The 15,900-nt window shown below is 61.2% G+C and overlaps 2 protein-coding genes across 2 annotated transcripts; one reads left to right on the top strand and one right to left on the bottom strand.

Annotated features, from left to right (window-relative positions):
* Positions 1–11: 11 nt before the first annotated feature.
* On the bottom strand, positions 12–3,425 carry LOC136284744 (microfibril-associated glycoprotein 4-like). Its single transcript, XM_066175112.1, has 5 exons — positions 3,378–3,425; positions 2,068–2,134; positions 1,048–1,205; positions 563–659; positions 12–136 (listed from the first exon to the last, which is right to left on the bottom strand). The coding sequence occupies exons 1-5, from the start codon at positions 3,381–3,383 to the stop codon at positions 102–104; spliced, it is 363 nt and encodes a 120-aa protein (XP_066031209.1). The 5' UTR covers positions 3,384–3,425; the 3' UTR covers positions 12–101.
* A 3,807-nt stretch (positions 3,426–7,232) lies between these two features.
* On the top strand, positions 7,233–15,756 carry LOC136284743 (serine/arginine repetitive matrix protein 2-like; the record flags this gene model as incomplete). The annotated part of the gene is made up of 11 exons (XM_066175111.1): positions 7,233–7,548; positions 9,478–9,573; positions 10,504–10,659; positions 12,161–12,238; positions 12,907–12,957; positions 13,378–13,410; positions 13,496–13,546; positions 13,633–13,713; positions 13,804–13,924; positions 14,063–14,585; positions 14,627–15,756. Coding segments are annotated over exons 1-11 (2,568 nt in total), but the record flags the coding sequence as incomplete, so codon positions are not given.
* Positions 15,757–15,900: the final 144 nt, after the last annotated feature.

Here is a 15,900-nt window from a genome sequence, read left to right on the forward strand (position 1 = left end):
GGTCACAGAGAGGTCACGGAGAGGTCAGGGGTCAGTCCGGGGTCGGCAGGGCCAGGGTCTGTAGGCCTGGGGTCACAGAGAGGTCACGGAGAGGTCAGGGGTCAGTCCAGGGTCAGCAGGGCCAGGTTCTGCAGGCCTGGGGTCACAGAGAGGTCACGGAGAGGTCAGGGGTCAGTCTGGGGTCACTCAGGGGTCAGTCGGGGGTTATCTACTGGTTCATACTGGTCCGTACTGGTTTTTCCTGGTCCGTACCCAGCCAGTACTGGTTTATGCTGTGTTATACTGGTCTGTACTGGTTTATACTGTGTTATATTGGTCCATACTGGTCCGTACTGGTCCCTACTGGTCCATACTGGTTTATACTGGTCCGTACTGGTCCCTACTGGTCCATACTGGTTTATACTTTTCCGTACTGGTCCCTACTGGTTTTTCCTGGTCCGTACCCAGCCAGTACTGGTTTATGTGGCTATACTGGTCCGTACTGGTCTGTACTGGTCCCTACTGGTCCATACTGGTTTATACTGGTCCGTACTGGTCCCTACTGGTTTTTCCTGGTCCGTACCCAGCCAGTACTCGCCGTCGGCGCGGCCGAAGCCGGAGCGATAATCGTTCCAGCCGCGGAAGAAACTGACGGAGCCGTTGAAGCGTTTCTGGAACACCTGGGGGAGGGGCGAGATGGGGGGGGGGAGGGGGAGGGGGAGGGGATGGGGGAGAGGGAAATGGGGGAGGGGAAGATGTGGGTGGGGCGGGGAAAAAATGGGGGAGGGGAGAGGGGGAGTGGGGGAGGGGTGGGGAGAAAGGGGGAGGGGCAGGGAAAAGGGGGAGGGGAATTGAGCGGCGGGGGAGGGGCGATAGAAACGAGGGGGAGGTCGATTATGGGTGGGGGGAGGGGCGGAGCCAAAGGTGATTTTGGGCGTTGGGGGAGGGGCGATTCAAAGGGGGGAGGGGGGTCACAGGGGGGAGGGGCGCCCCCAGGGTCATTTGTGGGTGGGGGAGGGGCGACGGGAGGTCGACTTTCGGGGTGGGGGCTGGGGGGAGGGGCGGTACCGTCCAGACGTGCCCCTCGGTGCTCATGTCGCAGTAGACGGGCACGGGGGGGCCGCCCACGCCCCCGGGGGACACCAGGTACACCCCGTCCGCGCGCGCCCCCCCCGCGTGCACGTCCTGGCAGTCCCGGGGGGGGAGGGGCGGGCACAGCGGGAGGGCTGCGGGGGGGGTGGGGTGGGGGAGGGGCGGAGAGGGGTCACTTCCGGTCAGGCCGAGCCGGTTCTGTGACACCTCCCCCCTCCCCCCATCGGTGGCAGCGCTGCCCCGCCCCCATCCCAGTTCATCCCAGTTCATCCCAGTGTCCTGAATCCCCTCCCAGTCCCATCCCAGTCCATCCCAGTTCCCAGTTCCCCCCCAATCCCCTCCCAGTATCCCCAGTCCATCCCAGTGTCCTGAATCCCCGCCCGTTCTCCTCCCAGTCCCTCCCAGTCCCCTCCCAGTATCCCCAGTCCCTCCCAGTGTCCTGAATCCCCTCCCAGTTCCCTCCCATTCTCCTCCCAGTCCCATCCCAGTTCATCCCAGTTCCCTCCCAGTTGATCCGAGTCCATCCCATTCCCATCCCAGTTTCCTGAATCTCCTCCCAGTCCCATCCCAGTATCCCCAGTTCCATCCCAGTTTCCTGAATCCCCTCCTAGTCCCTCCCATTCCATTCCCAGTCCATCCCAGTCCCTCCCAGTCCCCTCCCAGTCGATCCCAGTCCCTCCCAGTTCCCTCCCAGTCCATCCCAGTCCCTCCCAGTCCATCCCAGTCCCTCCCAGTTCCCTCCCAGTCCCTCCCAGTCCCTCCCAGTCCCTCCCAGTCCCTCCCAGTCCATCCCAGTCCCCTCCCAGTCCCTCCCAGTCCATCCCAGTCCATCCCAGTCCCCTCCCAGTTCCTCCCAGTCCCATCCCAGTTGATCCCAGTCCCTCCCAGTCGATCCCAGTCCATCCCAGTCCCTCCCAGTCCATCCCAGTCCCTCCCAGTCGATCCCAGTCCCATCCCAGTCCCTCCCAGTCCGTCCCAGTCCCCTCCCAGTCTCACCCTGGGGCCCGATGGGCTGCCCCTGGCTCAGCGTCCCCAGTGCCACCAGCAGCGCCACGGCCACGAACTGGGACGGGGAGATTTGGGGGGATTCGGGGGAATTTTGGGAAATTTGGGGGAAATTGGGGGGAATTTGGGGGAATTTGGGGAAATTTGGGGGAATTTGGGAAATTTGGGGGATTTTGGGGGGATTTGGGGGAATTTGGGGAAATTTGGGGGAAATTGGGGGAATTTGGGGAATTTTGGGGGAAATTTGGGGAAATTTGGGGGAATTTGGGGGATTTTTTGGGGAATTTGGGGGAATTTGGGGGGAATTTGGGGAAATTTGGGGGAAATTGGGGGAATTTGGGGGATTTTGGGGGGAATTTGGGGGAATTTGGGGGAATTTGGGGTTCCCAGGACGGATTTTTTGGGGAATTTTTCGGAGACTCCGGGTTCCCCGGGATTGATTTTGGGGATTTTTGGGATTTTGGGGGATTTTTGGGGTTCCCCGGGTGGATTTTGGAGGAATTTGGGACTTTCGGGGGGTTTCCCGGGAGGGAATTTGGGCAGATTTGGGGGAGTTTGGGGGGATTTTGGGGTGAATTTGGGGTTTTTGGGGGTTTTTGGGTGAATTCGGGAAATTTCGGGTTTTTTTGGGTTAAAATCGGGTGGATTTGGTGGCTGCCGGGATGGATTTGAGGGATTTGGGGTTTTTCGGGGTGAGTTTGGGGAATTTCGGGGGTTTTTGGGGGTGAATTTGGGTTTTTTGGGATATTTTTGGGTGAATTTGGGGGATTTTGGGGTTTTTTTTTGGGGTGAATTCGGGAAATTTCAGGGTTTTTTGGGTTAAAATCGGGCGGATTTGGTGGCTGCCGGGACGGATTTGAGGGATTTGGGGTTTTTCGGGGTGAGTTTGGGGAATTTCGGGGGGTTTTGGGGTGAATTTGGGTTTTTTGGGATATTTTTGGGGTGAATTTGGGGATTTTTGGGGTTTTTTTGGGGTGAATTCGGGAAATTTCGGGGGTTTTTGGGTTAAAATCGGGCGGATTTCGTGGCTCCCGGGGTGGATTTGGGGGTTTGGGGGGGGTTTTTTTGGGAGTGAATTTGGGTTTTTTGGGATATTTTTGGGGTGAATTTGGGGATTTTGGGGTTTTTTTTGGGTTAAAATCGGGCGGTTTTGGTGGCTGCCGGGACGGATTTGGGAGATTTTTGGGGTTTTTTGGGGTGAATTTTGGGTTTTTTGGGGTTTTTTGGGGTTTTCCGGGGTGTTTCGGGGGGATTTCGGCCGGTTTTGGGGTGAATTCGGGGGGTTTCGGGGGTCCCGTTACCTCCATGGCTCCGGAGCGGCTCCGAATCCGGGCGGGGGCCGGGGTGGGGGAGGGGAGGCCCCGCCGGGGACCGGGGGCCCCTTTTGGGGGGGGGGAGGGGGAGGGACCCCCCGGCCCTGCCCTTTTTTGGGAGAAAAATCCCAAAATCCGCCCTTTTATCCCAAAAAAATAAAAAAAAAATAAAAAAAAAAAACCCGCCGCTATTTTTCTTTTTTTTTTTTTCTTTTTTTTTTTTTTCCTTTTTTTTGGCGTTTTTCAGGGAAAAACCGGCCCCGGCTTTGCCGCTGGAGGTGGGAGGGCGAACATCCCGGATTTGGGAATTTTGGGGAGGTTTTTTCCTGGGATAAACTCGGAATTTTTGCCCCTTTTTTTGGGGGGGGAGGAAACGGCCCCGAATTGGCGCCTCAAAAAGGGGAAAAACTCCAAAATTTGTCCCTAAAAGAGGAGAAACCCCCCGAGTTTGGGCCCCTCTGGGGGCTGCCTCCCTAATCCACCTTTTTTTCCCGATTTTCCCTCTTTTTTTCCCCATTTTCCCTCTTTCCCCCTGATTTTTCCTATTTTTTCCCTGATTTTCCCTGATTTTCCCCATTTTCCCTCTTTCCCCCCCGATTTTCCCTCTTTTTTCCCCATTTTCCCTCTTTCCCCCCCGATTTTCCCTCTTTTTTCCCGTTTTTCCCTCTTTTTTTCCCCGATTTTCCCTCTTTTCCCGTGATTTTCCCTCTTTTTCCCCCGATTTTCTCTCTTTTTTCTCTGATTTTCCCTCTTTTTTCCCTGATTTTCCCTTTTTCCCCATTTTCCCTCTTTTCCCCTGATTTTCCCTCTTTTTTTGCCTGATTTTCCCTCTTTTTTCCCGTTTTTCCCTCCTTTTCCCCATTTTCCCTCTTTTCCCGATTTTCCCTCTTTTTTCCCCGATTTTCCCTCTTTTCCCCCTGATTTTTCCTCTTTTTTCTCTGATTTTCCCTTTTTCCCCATTTTCCCTCTTTCCCCCCCGATTTTCCCTCTTTTTTCCCGTTTTTCCCTCTTTTTTCCCCGATTTTCCCTCTTTTTCCCTGATTTTCCCTTTTTCCCCCATTTTCCCTCTTTCCCCGCCACTTCCATCCCACTTTTCCCCGATTTTTCCCTTTTCCAAAGGAAAATCCCCCCCCGCCCCTCCGGGACGCTCCCGACATTTCTGTGGCGGTTTTTTCTAGGGAATAAATCCCCAAATTCCCTTTTTTTTTTCCGGGGAAAACGCCCTCAACCCTCCCCTCCCCCCCCAAAAAGAGGGAGCCGGAGGAATTCGGGGTTTCCCCCGGGGAAGTTTTGGGGGTTTTTTTTCGCGGATTTCGGTTTCTTGTTCCCCTCCGCTCCTCGGCTCCGCGCAGCCGTGGGGGAAATTCCCGCAATTGTCTCGTTCCATCGGGAACGGGGCCCCAGTTCCGCTTCTTCCAGAGGAAAATTAAAATTCCTTCTCCGCCCCTCCCCCCCCCCGGATTTCGCCGCTTGTCGGGGGAAACCCGCGAAGCCCCCGCCCCCCGGGCCCCACCCAGGCCCCGCCCCTTTGCTGGGGCGACGCCCCGAATTCCACGTTTTTACCGGGACAAAAAATTCGCCTTTTTTGGGGGGGTTGGGGGAGGGGAAAGTCCCGGGGGGCGCCGCCGCCGCCGCCGCCGCCCCCTGGCGGCCGGGAGGACTCCGAGCGGCGCGGCGGGACGCGGCGCTCACAAGATGGCGGCCGCGCGCGGTGCGCGCCGGGAGTGGAAGTCCGCGCCCCGCCACGGCGCCGCGCTGGTCAACGGCGGCGGGACTACAACTCCCGGCGCGCCCCGCGCGGCGGCGGCGGCGGGAGCCGGTCGCAAGATGGCGGCGCGGGCGGTGCACGCCGGGAGTGGCAGTCCGCGCTCGCCGCGCCGAACGGAAAAGGCGGAGCCGGGGGACTACGGTACCCGTCGTCCCCCGCGGCGGCGCGTGCGCGGAGCCGGCACTCCGCTCCTCGACCGGAAGTGGAGGCGGGGGCGCGCGTGGCGTTGCCTCAGCGTCGGCTGCGCTCAGGGCGAGGCCGCGCACGGGTCGCGGGGCTTCTGTCGCGACATCGCGGAGCTGTCGGCGATCGAGGAGCAGGTGAGGGCTCGGCGGGGACCGCGGGGGGCGGGGGGAGGGGGGGTGGCGCGGGGTGGGGGAGGGGCGAGGCCCGCGCGGCCTCGGCGGGAGCGTGAGGCGGGGGGGGAGGGGCGGGGGGGGGGAAAGGGAGATTTGGGGTGAAAAACGGAGAATTCGGGCAAAAAAAAATTCCCGGGATCGGGAGGGGGGAAGGGGGGTTGGGATGGGGGGAACCGGGATTGGGGGAAGGGGGGGATGGGGGGAGAAGAAAGGGGAAGGTTGGGGGAGAAAACCGCGGGATTTTGGGTGAAAAAAATGGGATTCGGGGTGGGAAAAGTGGGATTTGGGGTGGGAAATGGGAAATTCGGGGTGAAAAAAGAGGGAATTTGGAGGCGGAAAAGAGGAAGTTCGGGCGGTGAGAAGGGAGTTAAAAATGAAAAGTTTCGGGCGGGGGGAAAATGGGAATTTGTGAGGGGAAAATGGGATTTTGTGAGGGGAAAATGGGATTTTGTGAGGGAAAATGGGAATTTGTGAGGGAAAATGGGAATTTGTGAGGGAAAATGGGAATTTGTGAGGGGAAAATGGGATTTTGTGAGGGAAAAATGAGATTTTGTGAGGGGAAAATGGGAATTTGTGAGGGGAAAATGGGAATTTGTGAGGGGAAAATGGGAATTTGTGAGGGAAAATGGGAATTTGTGAGGGAAAAATGGGAATTTGTGAGGGAAAAATGGGAATTTGTGAGGGGAAAATGGGAATTTGTGAGGGGGAAATGGGATTTTGTGAGGGAAAATGGGAATTTGTGAGGGGAAAATGGGATTTTGTGAGGGAAAATGGGATTTTGTGAGGGGAAAATGGGAATTTGTGAGGGGAAAATGGGAATTTGTGAGGGGAAAATGGGATTTTGTGAGGGAAAATGGGATTTTGTGAGGGGGAAATGGGATTTTGTGAGGGAAAATGGGAATTTGTGAGGGGAAAATGGGATTTTGTGAGGGAAAATGGGAATTTGTGAGGGGAAAATGGGATTTTGTGAGGGGAAAAGGGGATTTTTTTAGAAGTTTGTGAGGGAGAAAAGTGGAATTTCTGGGGGAAAAAAGCGTTTAGAGGGGCAAAAAGCGGATTTTTTAAAGGTTTATGAGGAGGAAAAGTTTGAGGTGAGACGGGGGGTTGGGGGATTTTGGGATTTGGGGGAATTTGGGGGAATTTGGGGGATTTTGGGGGAATTTTGGGGAATTTTGGGGGATTTTGGGGAATTTTGGAGAATTTTGGGGGAAAATTGGGGCTGTAGGAAGAGAGGTTTTGGGATTTTTTGGGGAAGGGTTTTTAGGGATTTTGGGGGATTTTTTTGGGGAGGTTTTTTGGGATTTTTATGGATTTTTTGGGGGAGGTTTTTGGGGACTTTGGGGATTTTTTGGGGGAGGTTTTTAGGGAGTTTGGGGAATTTTTGTGGTGGTTTTTTTGGGGTTTTGGGGGTTTTTTGGGGAGTTTTTTTTAGGGACTTTGGGGGATATTTTTGGGGAGGTTTTTAGGGATTTTGGGGATTTTTTGGGGGATTATTTGGGCTGTAGGAAGAGGGGATTTTGGGGATGTTTTGGGGTTTTCTCGGGGAGGTTTTCAGGGATTTTGGGGGATTTTTTGGGGAGGGTTTTTTGGGATTTTGGGGGATTTTTCAGGGAGGTTTTTAGGGATTTTGGGGATTTTTTAGGGATGTTTTGGGCTGTAGGAAGAGGGGATTTTGGGGATGTTTTGGGGGATTTTTCGGGGAGTTTTTTAGGGATTTGGGGGAGGTTCCGGGGACGGTTTGAGGGGCTCCGGGGGGCCCTGACCGCCCCGTTCCCAGCGCTGGGATGTACAATGGGATCGGGCTGCCGACGCCGCGGGGCAGCGGCACCAACGGCTACGTCCAGCGCAACCTCTCGGCCCTGCGGCCCAAGAAAGGGGGGGCGGGCGGGGACCCCGCCCCCGGCGAGGAGGAGCTGCGGCGCCTCGAGGCCGCCCTGGCCAAGAAGCCCAACGCCGACATCCTCGACCACCAGCGCAAGAGGAGGGTGGAGCTGAAATGCCTGGAGCTGGCCGAGCTGATGGAGGAGCAGGGGTGAGCACCGGGCCCCGGGAACGGCCCAAAAACGGGGAAAAATGGGGCGAAAAACGGCCCAAAAACGGGGAAATGGAGAAAAAAGGGATGAAACGGCTGAAAAATGGGAAAAATGGGGCAAAAAATGGCCCAAAAACGGGGAAATGGAGAGAAAAGGGATAAAACGGACGAAAAATGGGAAAAGTGGAGGAAAAAACGTCCAAAAATTGGGGAAATGGAGGAAAAAAGGGAAAAAATGGCCAAAAAATGGGAAAAGTGGAGGAAAAAAATGGCCAAAAACGGGGAAATGGAGATAAAAAGGGAAAAAACGGCCTAAAAATGGGGGAAAAGGACTGAGAAATGGGGAAAAATGGCCAAAAAATGGGAAAAATGGAGCAAAAAACGGCCAAAAATTCGGGGAAATGGAGAAAAAAGGGAAAAAAAAGCCAAAAATTGGGGGAAATTGGGCAAAAATGGGATAAAATGGCGCAAAAATGGGGGGAGATGACTAAAAATGGGGAGAAATGGAGCAAAACTGGGGAAAAATGACCAAAAATGGGGGAAATGCCAAAAAATGGGGGAAATGCCAAAAAATGGGGGAAATGCCAAAAAAATGGGAAAAAATGGCCCAATAACAGGGAAAAAGGGCCCAAAAATGGAGCAAAAAATAGCCCAGAATGCCCCTGAAATACCCCGGGAAAAACGCACCAAAAATGGGACAAAAGACGCCAAAACCGGGGAAAAAGCAGCTGAAAAATCGGGAAAAAGAAAAGCTCCGGACCCCCCTGAGGTGCCCTGCAGAAATGGCCAAAACCGGGGGAAATGCCCCAAAAATCCGGGAGAAACGGCCCAAAAATCCGGGAAAAACGGCCAAAAAGAGCCCGGAACGCCCCTGGAACACCCAAAAACCCAACAATCCAAATCCCCTTGGAACTGTTCAAATTCCCTTAAAACCCCAAATTTCCTTTTCCATCCCAGAATTCCCTTTTCAATCCTAAAATCCCTTTAAACCCCAAAATTCCCTTTTCCGTCCCCAAATTCCCTTTTCCATCCCCAAAATTCCCTTTTCGATCCCCAAATTCCCTTTTCAATCCCAGAATCCCCTTCCCCATCCCAGAATTCCCTTTAAACCCCAAATTCCCTTTAAACCCCAAAATTCCCTTTCCGGTCCCCAAATTCCTTCCCCATCCCAGAACCCCCTTTTCCATCCCAGCATCCCCTTCCCCATCCCAGAACCCCCTTTTCCATCCCAGAGCCCCCTTTTCCATCCCAGAATCCCTTCTCCATCCCAGAATCCCTTCTCCATCCCAGAATCCCCTTCCCCATCCCAGAATCCGCTTCCCCATCCCAGAATCCCTTCTCCATCCCAGAATCCCTTCTCCATCCCAGAATCCCCTTCCCCATCCCAGAATCCCTTCCCCATCCCAAAATCCCCTTCCCCATCCCAAAATCCCCTTCCCCATCCCAGAATCCCCTTCCCCATCCCAGAATGCCTTTCCCCATCCCAGAATCCCTTTCCCCATCCCAGCATTCCCTTCCCCATCCCAGAATCCCTTCCCCATCCCAAAATCCCCTTCCCCATCCCAAAATCCCCTTCCCCATCCCAGAATCCCCTTCCCCATCCCAGAATCCTTTCCCCATCCCAGAATCCCTTTCCCCATCCCAGAATCCCTTCCCCATCCCAGCATTCCCTTCCCCATCCCAGAATCCCCTTCCCCATCCCAGAATCCTTTCCCCATCCCAGAATCCCTTTCCCCATCCCAGAATCCCTTCCCCATCCCAGAATCCCTTCCCCATCCCAGAATCCCTTCCCCATCCCAGCATTCCCTTCCCCATCCCAGAATCCCTTTCCCCATCCCAGCGTTCCCCGCGGAGCCCCTCGGGCCCCTCCCCCGCTCCCCAATCCCGGGTTTTTTTCCCGATTTTTCCCGTTCTCGGGGGTTTTTGCAGCTACTCGGCCGAGGAGATCGAGGCCAAGGTGGCGACGTTCCGCACGATGCTGCTGGAGAAGGACGAGGGGCCCGCGGAGGCCGAGCCGAGAGCCGCGTAAAGCTGCGCCTTCCCTAAGCGCCGCGCCCTTCGTTAGCGCCCGGGCGGGGCGGGGCGGGGCGGGGGGAGGGGAAACGGGATGGGGGAGGGGAAACGGCGGGATTGGGGAGGGGGAAAGGGATTGGGGGAGGGGAAACGGGATGGGGGAGGGGAAATGGGATTGGGGAGGGGAGACGGGATGGGGGAGGGGAAAAGGGATTTGGGGTGGGAAAATGGGATTTTGGGGTGATTTGAGTGGGAAAAATGGGATTTGGAGAAGGAAAGTGGGATTTGGGGAAGGAAAATGGGATTTGGGGAAGGAAAATGGGATTTTTGGGCGGATTCAAGTGGGAAAACCGGGATTTTGGGGGGGAAAAGGGATTGGGGGAGGGAAATGGGATTTTTGGGGGAATTCGAGTGGGGAAAATGGGATTTTTAGGGGGATTTGAGAAGGAAAAATGGGATTTGGGGAGGAAAAATGGGATTATTGGGGGAATTCGAAGCGGAAGAACGGGTTTTTGGGAGGGAAAATGGGATTTTGGGAGTAAAAACGGGATTTGGGGAAGGAAAATGGGATTTTTGGGGCGATTTGAGTAGGAAAAACAGGATTTGGGGAAGGAAAATGGGATTTTTGGGTGGATCCAAGCAGGAAAACCGGGAGTTTGGGAGGGGAAAATGGGATTTTTGAGAGGGAAATGGGATTTTTGGGGAGACCCGAGTGGGAAGAGCGGGATTTTGGGCGGGCGAGCGGCTGTTATTTATTCATTATCCGAGTCATTAATTTAGCCGTTCATTAGCGCGAGTTCCTGGGGAGTTTCCCGGGCTCGGCACCGGGACGGCTCCGAGCCCTTAACCCGGGCGGGAATTCTGGGCGGGGCTTGAGGGGCTGTCGTTAATTGACCGCGGGGTTGGGGGGCCCGTCGTTAATTAACGGACCCCGTTAATTAGGGTGACGGAGACGCACCAGCTGGCCGAGGCTAACGAGCGCAAGAACGAGCGGCTGCGCGCCGCCTTCGGCATCAGCGACTCCTACGTGGACGGCAGCGCCTTCGACCCGGCCCGGCGGCCCCGGGAGGGCGGCCCCGAGCCCCCCGAGCCCCCCAGGTAACGCCCGAGAGCCCCCCGAGCCCCCCAGGTAACCCCAGAACCATCCTGAGACCCCCAGGGGACACCTGAGCCCCCCAGGGAACACCTGAGAGCTCCCCGAGCCCCCCAGGTAACCCCAGAACCATCCTGAGACCCCCAGGGGACACCTGAGACCCCCAGGGAACACCTGAGAGCCCCCCGAGCCCCCCAGGTAATGCCCGAGAGCCCCCCGAGCCCCCCAGGTAACGCCTGAACCATCCTGAGACCCCCAGGGGACACCTGAAACATCCTTAGAGCCCCAGGGAACACCTGAGAGCCCCCCGAGCCCCCCAGGTAACCCCAGAACCATCCTGAGACCCCCAGGGGACACCTGAGACCCCCAGGGAACACCTGAGAGCCCCCCGAGCCCCCCAGGTAATGCCCGAGAGCCCCCCAGGTAACCCCAGAACCATCCTGAGACCCCCAGGGAACACCTGAGAGCCCCAGGGGACACCTGAGAGCCCCAGGGGACACCTGAGAGCTCCCTGAGCCCCCCAGGTAACGCCCGAGCCCCCCAGGGGACACCTGAGCCCCCCGAGTCCCCCAGGTAACACGTGAAACATGCTGAGCCCCCCAGGGGACACCTGAGAGCCCCCCGAGCCCCCCAGGTAACGCCCGAGAGCCCCAGGTAGCCCCAGGTAAGCCCAGAACCATCCTGAGAGCCCCAGGGGACACCTGAGAGCCCCAGGGAACACCTGAGAGCCCCCTGAGCCCCCCAGGTAACGCCCGAGAGCCTCAGGTAACCCCAGAACCATCCTGAGCCCCCCAGGGAACACCCGAGAGCCCCCCGAGCCCCCCAGGTAACGCCCGAGAACCCAGGGGACACCTGAGAGACCCCAGGGGACACCTGAGAGCTCCCCGAGCCCCCCGAGCCCCCCAGGTAACACCTGAACCCTCCTGAGAGCCCCAGGGGACACCTGAAACATCCTTAGAGCCCCAGGGAACACCTGAGAGCCCCCCGAGCCCCCCAGGTAACACTTGAAACATCCTGAGACCCCCAGGGAACACCTGAAACATCCTTAGAGCCCCAGGTGACACCTGAGCCCCCCAGGGAACACCCGAGACCCCAGGGGACACCTGAGAGCTCCCTGAGCCCCCCGAGCCCCCCAGGTAACGCCCGAGAGCCCAGGGAACACCTGAGAGCTCCCCAGGTAACCCAGAACCATCCTGAGACCCCCAGGGAACACCTGAGAGCCCCAGGGGACACCTGAGAGCCCCCCAAAACCATCCTGAGGCCCCCAGGTGCCCCCCGAGCCCCCAGGTGCCCCCAGGTCCCCCCAGGCACCCCCAGGTGCCCCCCGAGCCCCCAGGTGCCCCCAGGTGTCCCCCAGGTGTCCCCCAGGTGCCCCCCGAGCCCCCAGGTGCCCCCAGGTCCCCCCAGGTGTCCCCCAGGTGTCCCCCAGGTGCCCCCAGGTGCCCCCCGAGCCCCCAGGCGCCCCCCGGTGCCCCGGGCGCCGCGGTGACGGCGCTGTGCCCGCAGCGCGGCGCCCGAGGAGTCGAGCTCCCGCTCGCCGTCGCCGAAGCAGAAGAAGAAGAAGAAGAAGAAGGATCGGGGCAGGTGAGGGGGCGGGGCCGGGGATGGTGGGCGGGTGAGGGGGCGGGGCCGGGGATGGTGGGCGGGTGAGGGGGCGGGGCCGGGAATGGTGGGCGGGTGAGGGGGCGGGGCCGGGGATGGTGGGGAGCGCTCGGGGGGCTTCGGGAATTCGGGGGGAGTTAGGGGAGGTGGGGGGAATTTGGGGGAATTTGGGAGATTTTGGGAAAATTTGGGGTGATTTGTGAGAATTTTGGGTGGATTTTGGGGAATTCGGGTCATTTTGGGGTGAAATTTGGGGAATTTTGGGGAATTTGAATGACTTTGGGGGATTTTGGGTGGAATCTGGAAAATTTTGGGTGGTTTTTGGGGGATTTTTGGGTAATTTTGGAGGATTTTGGGTGGAATTCAAGGAATTTTGGGTAATTCTGGGGAATTTTGGGTGGAATTTTGGGAATTTTGGGGAATTTTGGGTAATTCTGGGGGATTTGGGGTGGAAGTTGGGGAATTTTGGGTGGTTTTTGGGTAATTTTGGAGTATTTTGGGTTGAATTTGTGGAATTTGGGGGAATTTTGGGTGGATTTTTGGGGATTTTTGGGTAATTTGGGGGGATTTGGGGGGATTTGGGGGAATTTGGGGGGATTTTTGGGAATTTTGGGGGATTTCGGGGTCTCCCGTCCCTTCCCCCCCCCCAGATCCGCCAGTCGCTCCGGGGAGAGGAAGAAGAGCAAGAAAAAGAAGCACAGGTGAGAGAGGGGGCGTGGCCATGCAAATGGGGAGTTCAGGCAGTGACAAGGGGGCATGGCCAAGTAAATGAGGAGGCGTGACCATGCAAATGAGCTGCAATAATGAGATTAGTGGGTGTGGTCAAGCAAACGAGGGGGTGTGGTCAGAAAGGTGAAGGGGTGTGGCCAGAAAGGTGAGAGTGGGCGTGGCCCGAACACCGATAAGAAGAGCGCGGCCCCCAGGGGGCAGCACTTACCTGATAAGAAGGGGGCGTGGCCTGCAGCCAGACAAGATCGGTTTGGCCACCAGGGGGCGGCACTTACCTGATAGGTAAAGGGGGCGTGGCCACTGCAAGTCAACGCGCCCGCCAGGTAAAGCTGGGCGTGGGCACGGCTAAGGGGTGTGGCTTGCTAAACCCCGCCCCTTTCCCCTCCCCCCAGGTCGGAGTCTGAGGCCAAGAAGCGAAAGCACCGGTAAGGAGGGGGGGAGGGGCATGTGCGGGCGTGGTCTCGGGCTGGGCGTGGCCTGGCTGCTGACGTCACTGTCCCGCCCCCCCAGCTCTCCCAGCCCCAAGGCCAAGCACAAGGCCAAGGAGAAGAAACGCAAGAGGTGAGCCCCGGCCCCGCCCCCAGCCCCGCCCATCGGCCCCTCCCCCACCCCGCCCTCACCTGTGTGTGTGCCCCTCCCCCCGACAGATCCACCAGCCAATCGCAGAAGCCGGAGCGCTCCTCCTCCCCGGCCGGCTCCTCCTCCTCCTCCGGCTCCTCCCGCAGCAGGTGAGCCCCTCCCCCCGGCCCCGCCGGCCCCGCCCCCGCCGCCGCCGCCCCTCCCCCCGCCCACCCACGGCCCTGCCCCTCCCCCCGCAGGTCCCGCAGCGCCACGGCCCCGACGGCGGCCCCGGTGCCGGCGCCGGCGCAGCGCCGCGAGGAAGAGGAGCCGGCGCCGCCTTCGGCCTCGCCTGCCACCGCCGCCCCTCCCCCGCCGCAGGTGAGCGCCGGGGGCGGGGCCGAGCGGGGAGAAGGGGGCGCGGCCTCGGGGGCGCGAAGGGGGGGAGGGGCCGAGAGCGCCGGTTTCTGACGGTTTCTCTCCCCCCCCCTCCCCCCCCTTGTCCTTCCCTCCCGGCAGGAGCCGCAGCCGGAGCCGCTCGCGCCGTCACCGGCGCCGTCCCCCGGCGTCCCCGCGGAGCCGCCGCCCGTGAGCCCCGCCCCCGCCCAGGCCCCGCCCTCCCCGCCCCGACACGCCCCTTCGCCCACCCCTCCCCCTCCGCCCAAACGCTCCGCCGCCGCCCCTCCCCCCGCCGCCGCCGCCGCCCCTCCCCCTCCCTCCTCCTCCTCCTCCTCCCGCCGCTCCCGCTCCCGTTCCCGCTCCCGCTCCCGCTCCCGGCGCCGCGCCGGCGCCTCCCGCGCCTCCCGCCGCTCCCGCTCCCGCCCGCGCTCCCCGCCGCCGCTCCCGCTCCCGCCCGCGGCGCCGCTCGCGCTCCCGCACGCCGCTCTGGACGCCCAACGCCGCCTCGCCGCTGCGCTGGCCGGGCCTGACCGCCGTGTCGGCGCTGACCGCCGGCGCCGTCACCGGGACCCCCGCCGCCGCCGCCGCCGCCGCCGCCAGGTCGCGCTCGCGTTCCCCGCCCGCGCCGCCGCTCCCGCTCCCGGCGCCGCTCGCGCTCCCGGCGCTGGGGACGCTCGCGGTCGCGCTCGCGCTCCCGGCGCCGCTCGCGGTCCACCCTGCGCCGGTCGCGCTCGCCGATCCGCCGGTCGCGCTCGCCGATCCGCCGCTCGCGGTCGCCCATCCGGCGCTCCCGCTCGCCCATCCGGCGTTCTCGCTCGCCCATCCGGCGCTCCCGCTCGCCAATCCGGCGCTCCCGCTCCCGCCGCCGTTCCCGCTCCCGCCGCCGCTCCCGTTCCCGGCGCCGTTCCCGCTCCCCGGCGCGCCGCTCGCGCTCGCGCCGCCGCTCCCGCTCTCTGTCGCCGTCCCCGGAGCGCCGCCGGCACCGCCGGGGCGGGACGCGCCGCAGCCGTTCGGAATCTTCCGGAAAGTCTCGGCGGGGCGGGGGCGGGGCCCGGCGGAGCCGCTCGCTGTCCTCGCCCCTCCCCAAGAAACGGGCGCGGCCCCGGTCGCCTTCGGCGTCTCCGCCGCGACGTCGCCGCGGCCGCAGCGACAGCCCCTCCCCCGCGCCCGCCCGGCCCTCCCCCAGCCCCACCCCTCCCCCGCCCGCCCCGCCCGAAGCCCCGCCCCCCGGCGTGGCCGCCGGCCCCTCCCCCGCGCCCTCCCCCGGCCCCGCCCGCCCCAAGTGGGTGCCGCTGGCCGAGCTGCAGCCGCCGCGGGCGGTGACGCCGGGGGCGACGCCGGGGGCGACGCCGGCCTCCAAGTGGGTCCCCATCGGCGGGGGGGGAGGCCCGGCGCAGCCCCTCCCCCCGCAGCCGGCGCCGCCCGGCACCGAGGGGGGAGCGGCGGCCGGCGGCGCCAAAAGCGTCGCCGAGGTCACCAAAGCCGCCCCCGAGGGCGCGGCGGTGACGCCGGCGGGGCCGCGGCCCGGGGAGGCGGAGAAGGCGCCGCCGGCGGCTGAGGGGACAGCGGCCGCGTCACCGGCGGCCGCCAAAACGTCCCCCGGCGTGCCGGCGGCCAAGGCGGGCGGCGGCGACGCCAAACCCGGCCTCGGGGACGCCAAAGCGACGCCGGGCGACGCCAAAGCCGCCGGCAGCGACCCCGACGCGGCCCCGAGCGACGGCAACGCCGCGGCGGCGCCGGCTGACGCCAAACCGCCGGCGTCGCCGTCCCAGCCTGTCGCCAAGGCGGCGTCGCCCGGCGTCCCCAAGGTGGAGGTGACGCCGCCGCCCGTCGCCAAGGCCGGCCCGGCGTCCCCGAGCGTCCCCAAATCCCCGGCGCCTCCCCCCGAGCCCAAAGCGACGGCGTCCCCCGGCGCCCCCAAATCCCCGGCGCCGCCCGCCGAGCCCAAACCCGCCGCC

The sequence above is a fragment of the Chamaea fasciata genome, unplaced genomic scaffold, assembly GCF_029207755.1.
Source record: "Chamaea fasciata isolate MVZ Bird 193981 ecotype frontalis unplaced genomic scaffold, bChaFas1.0.hap1 SCAF_1330, whole genome shotgun sequence".
Classification (NCBI taxonomy): Eukaryota; Metazoa; Chordata; class Aves; order Passeriformes; family Sylviidae; genus Chamaea; species Chamaea fasciata.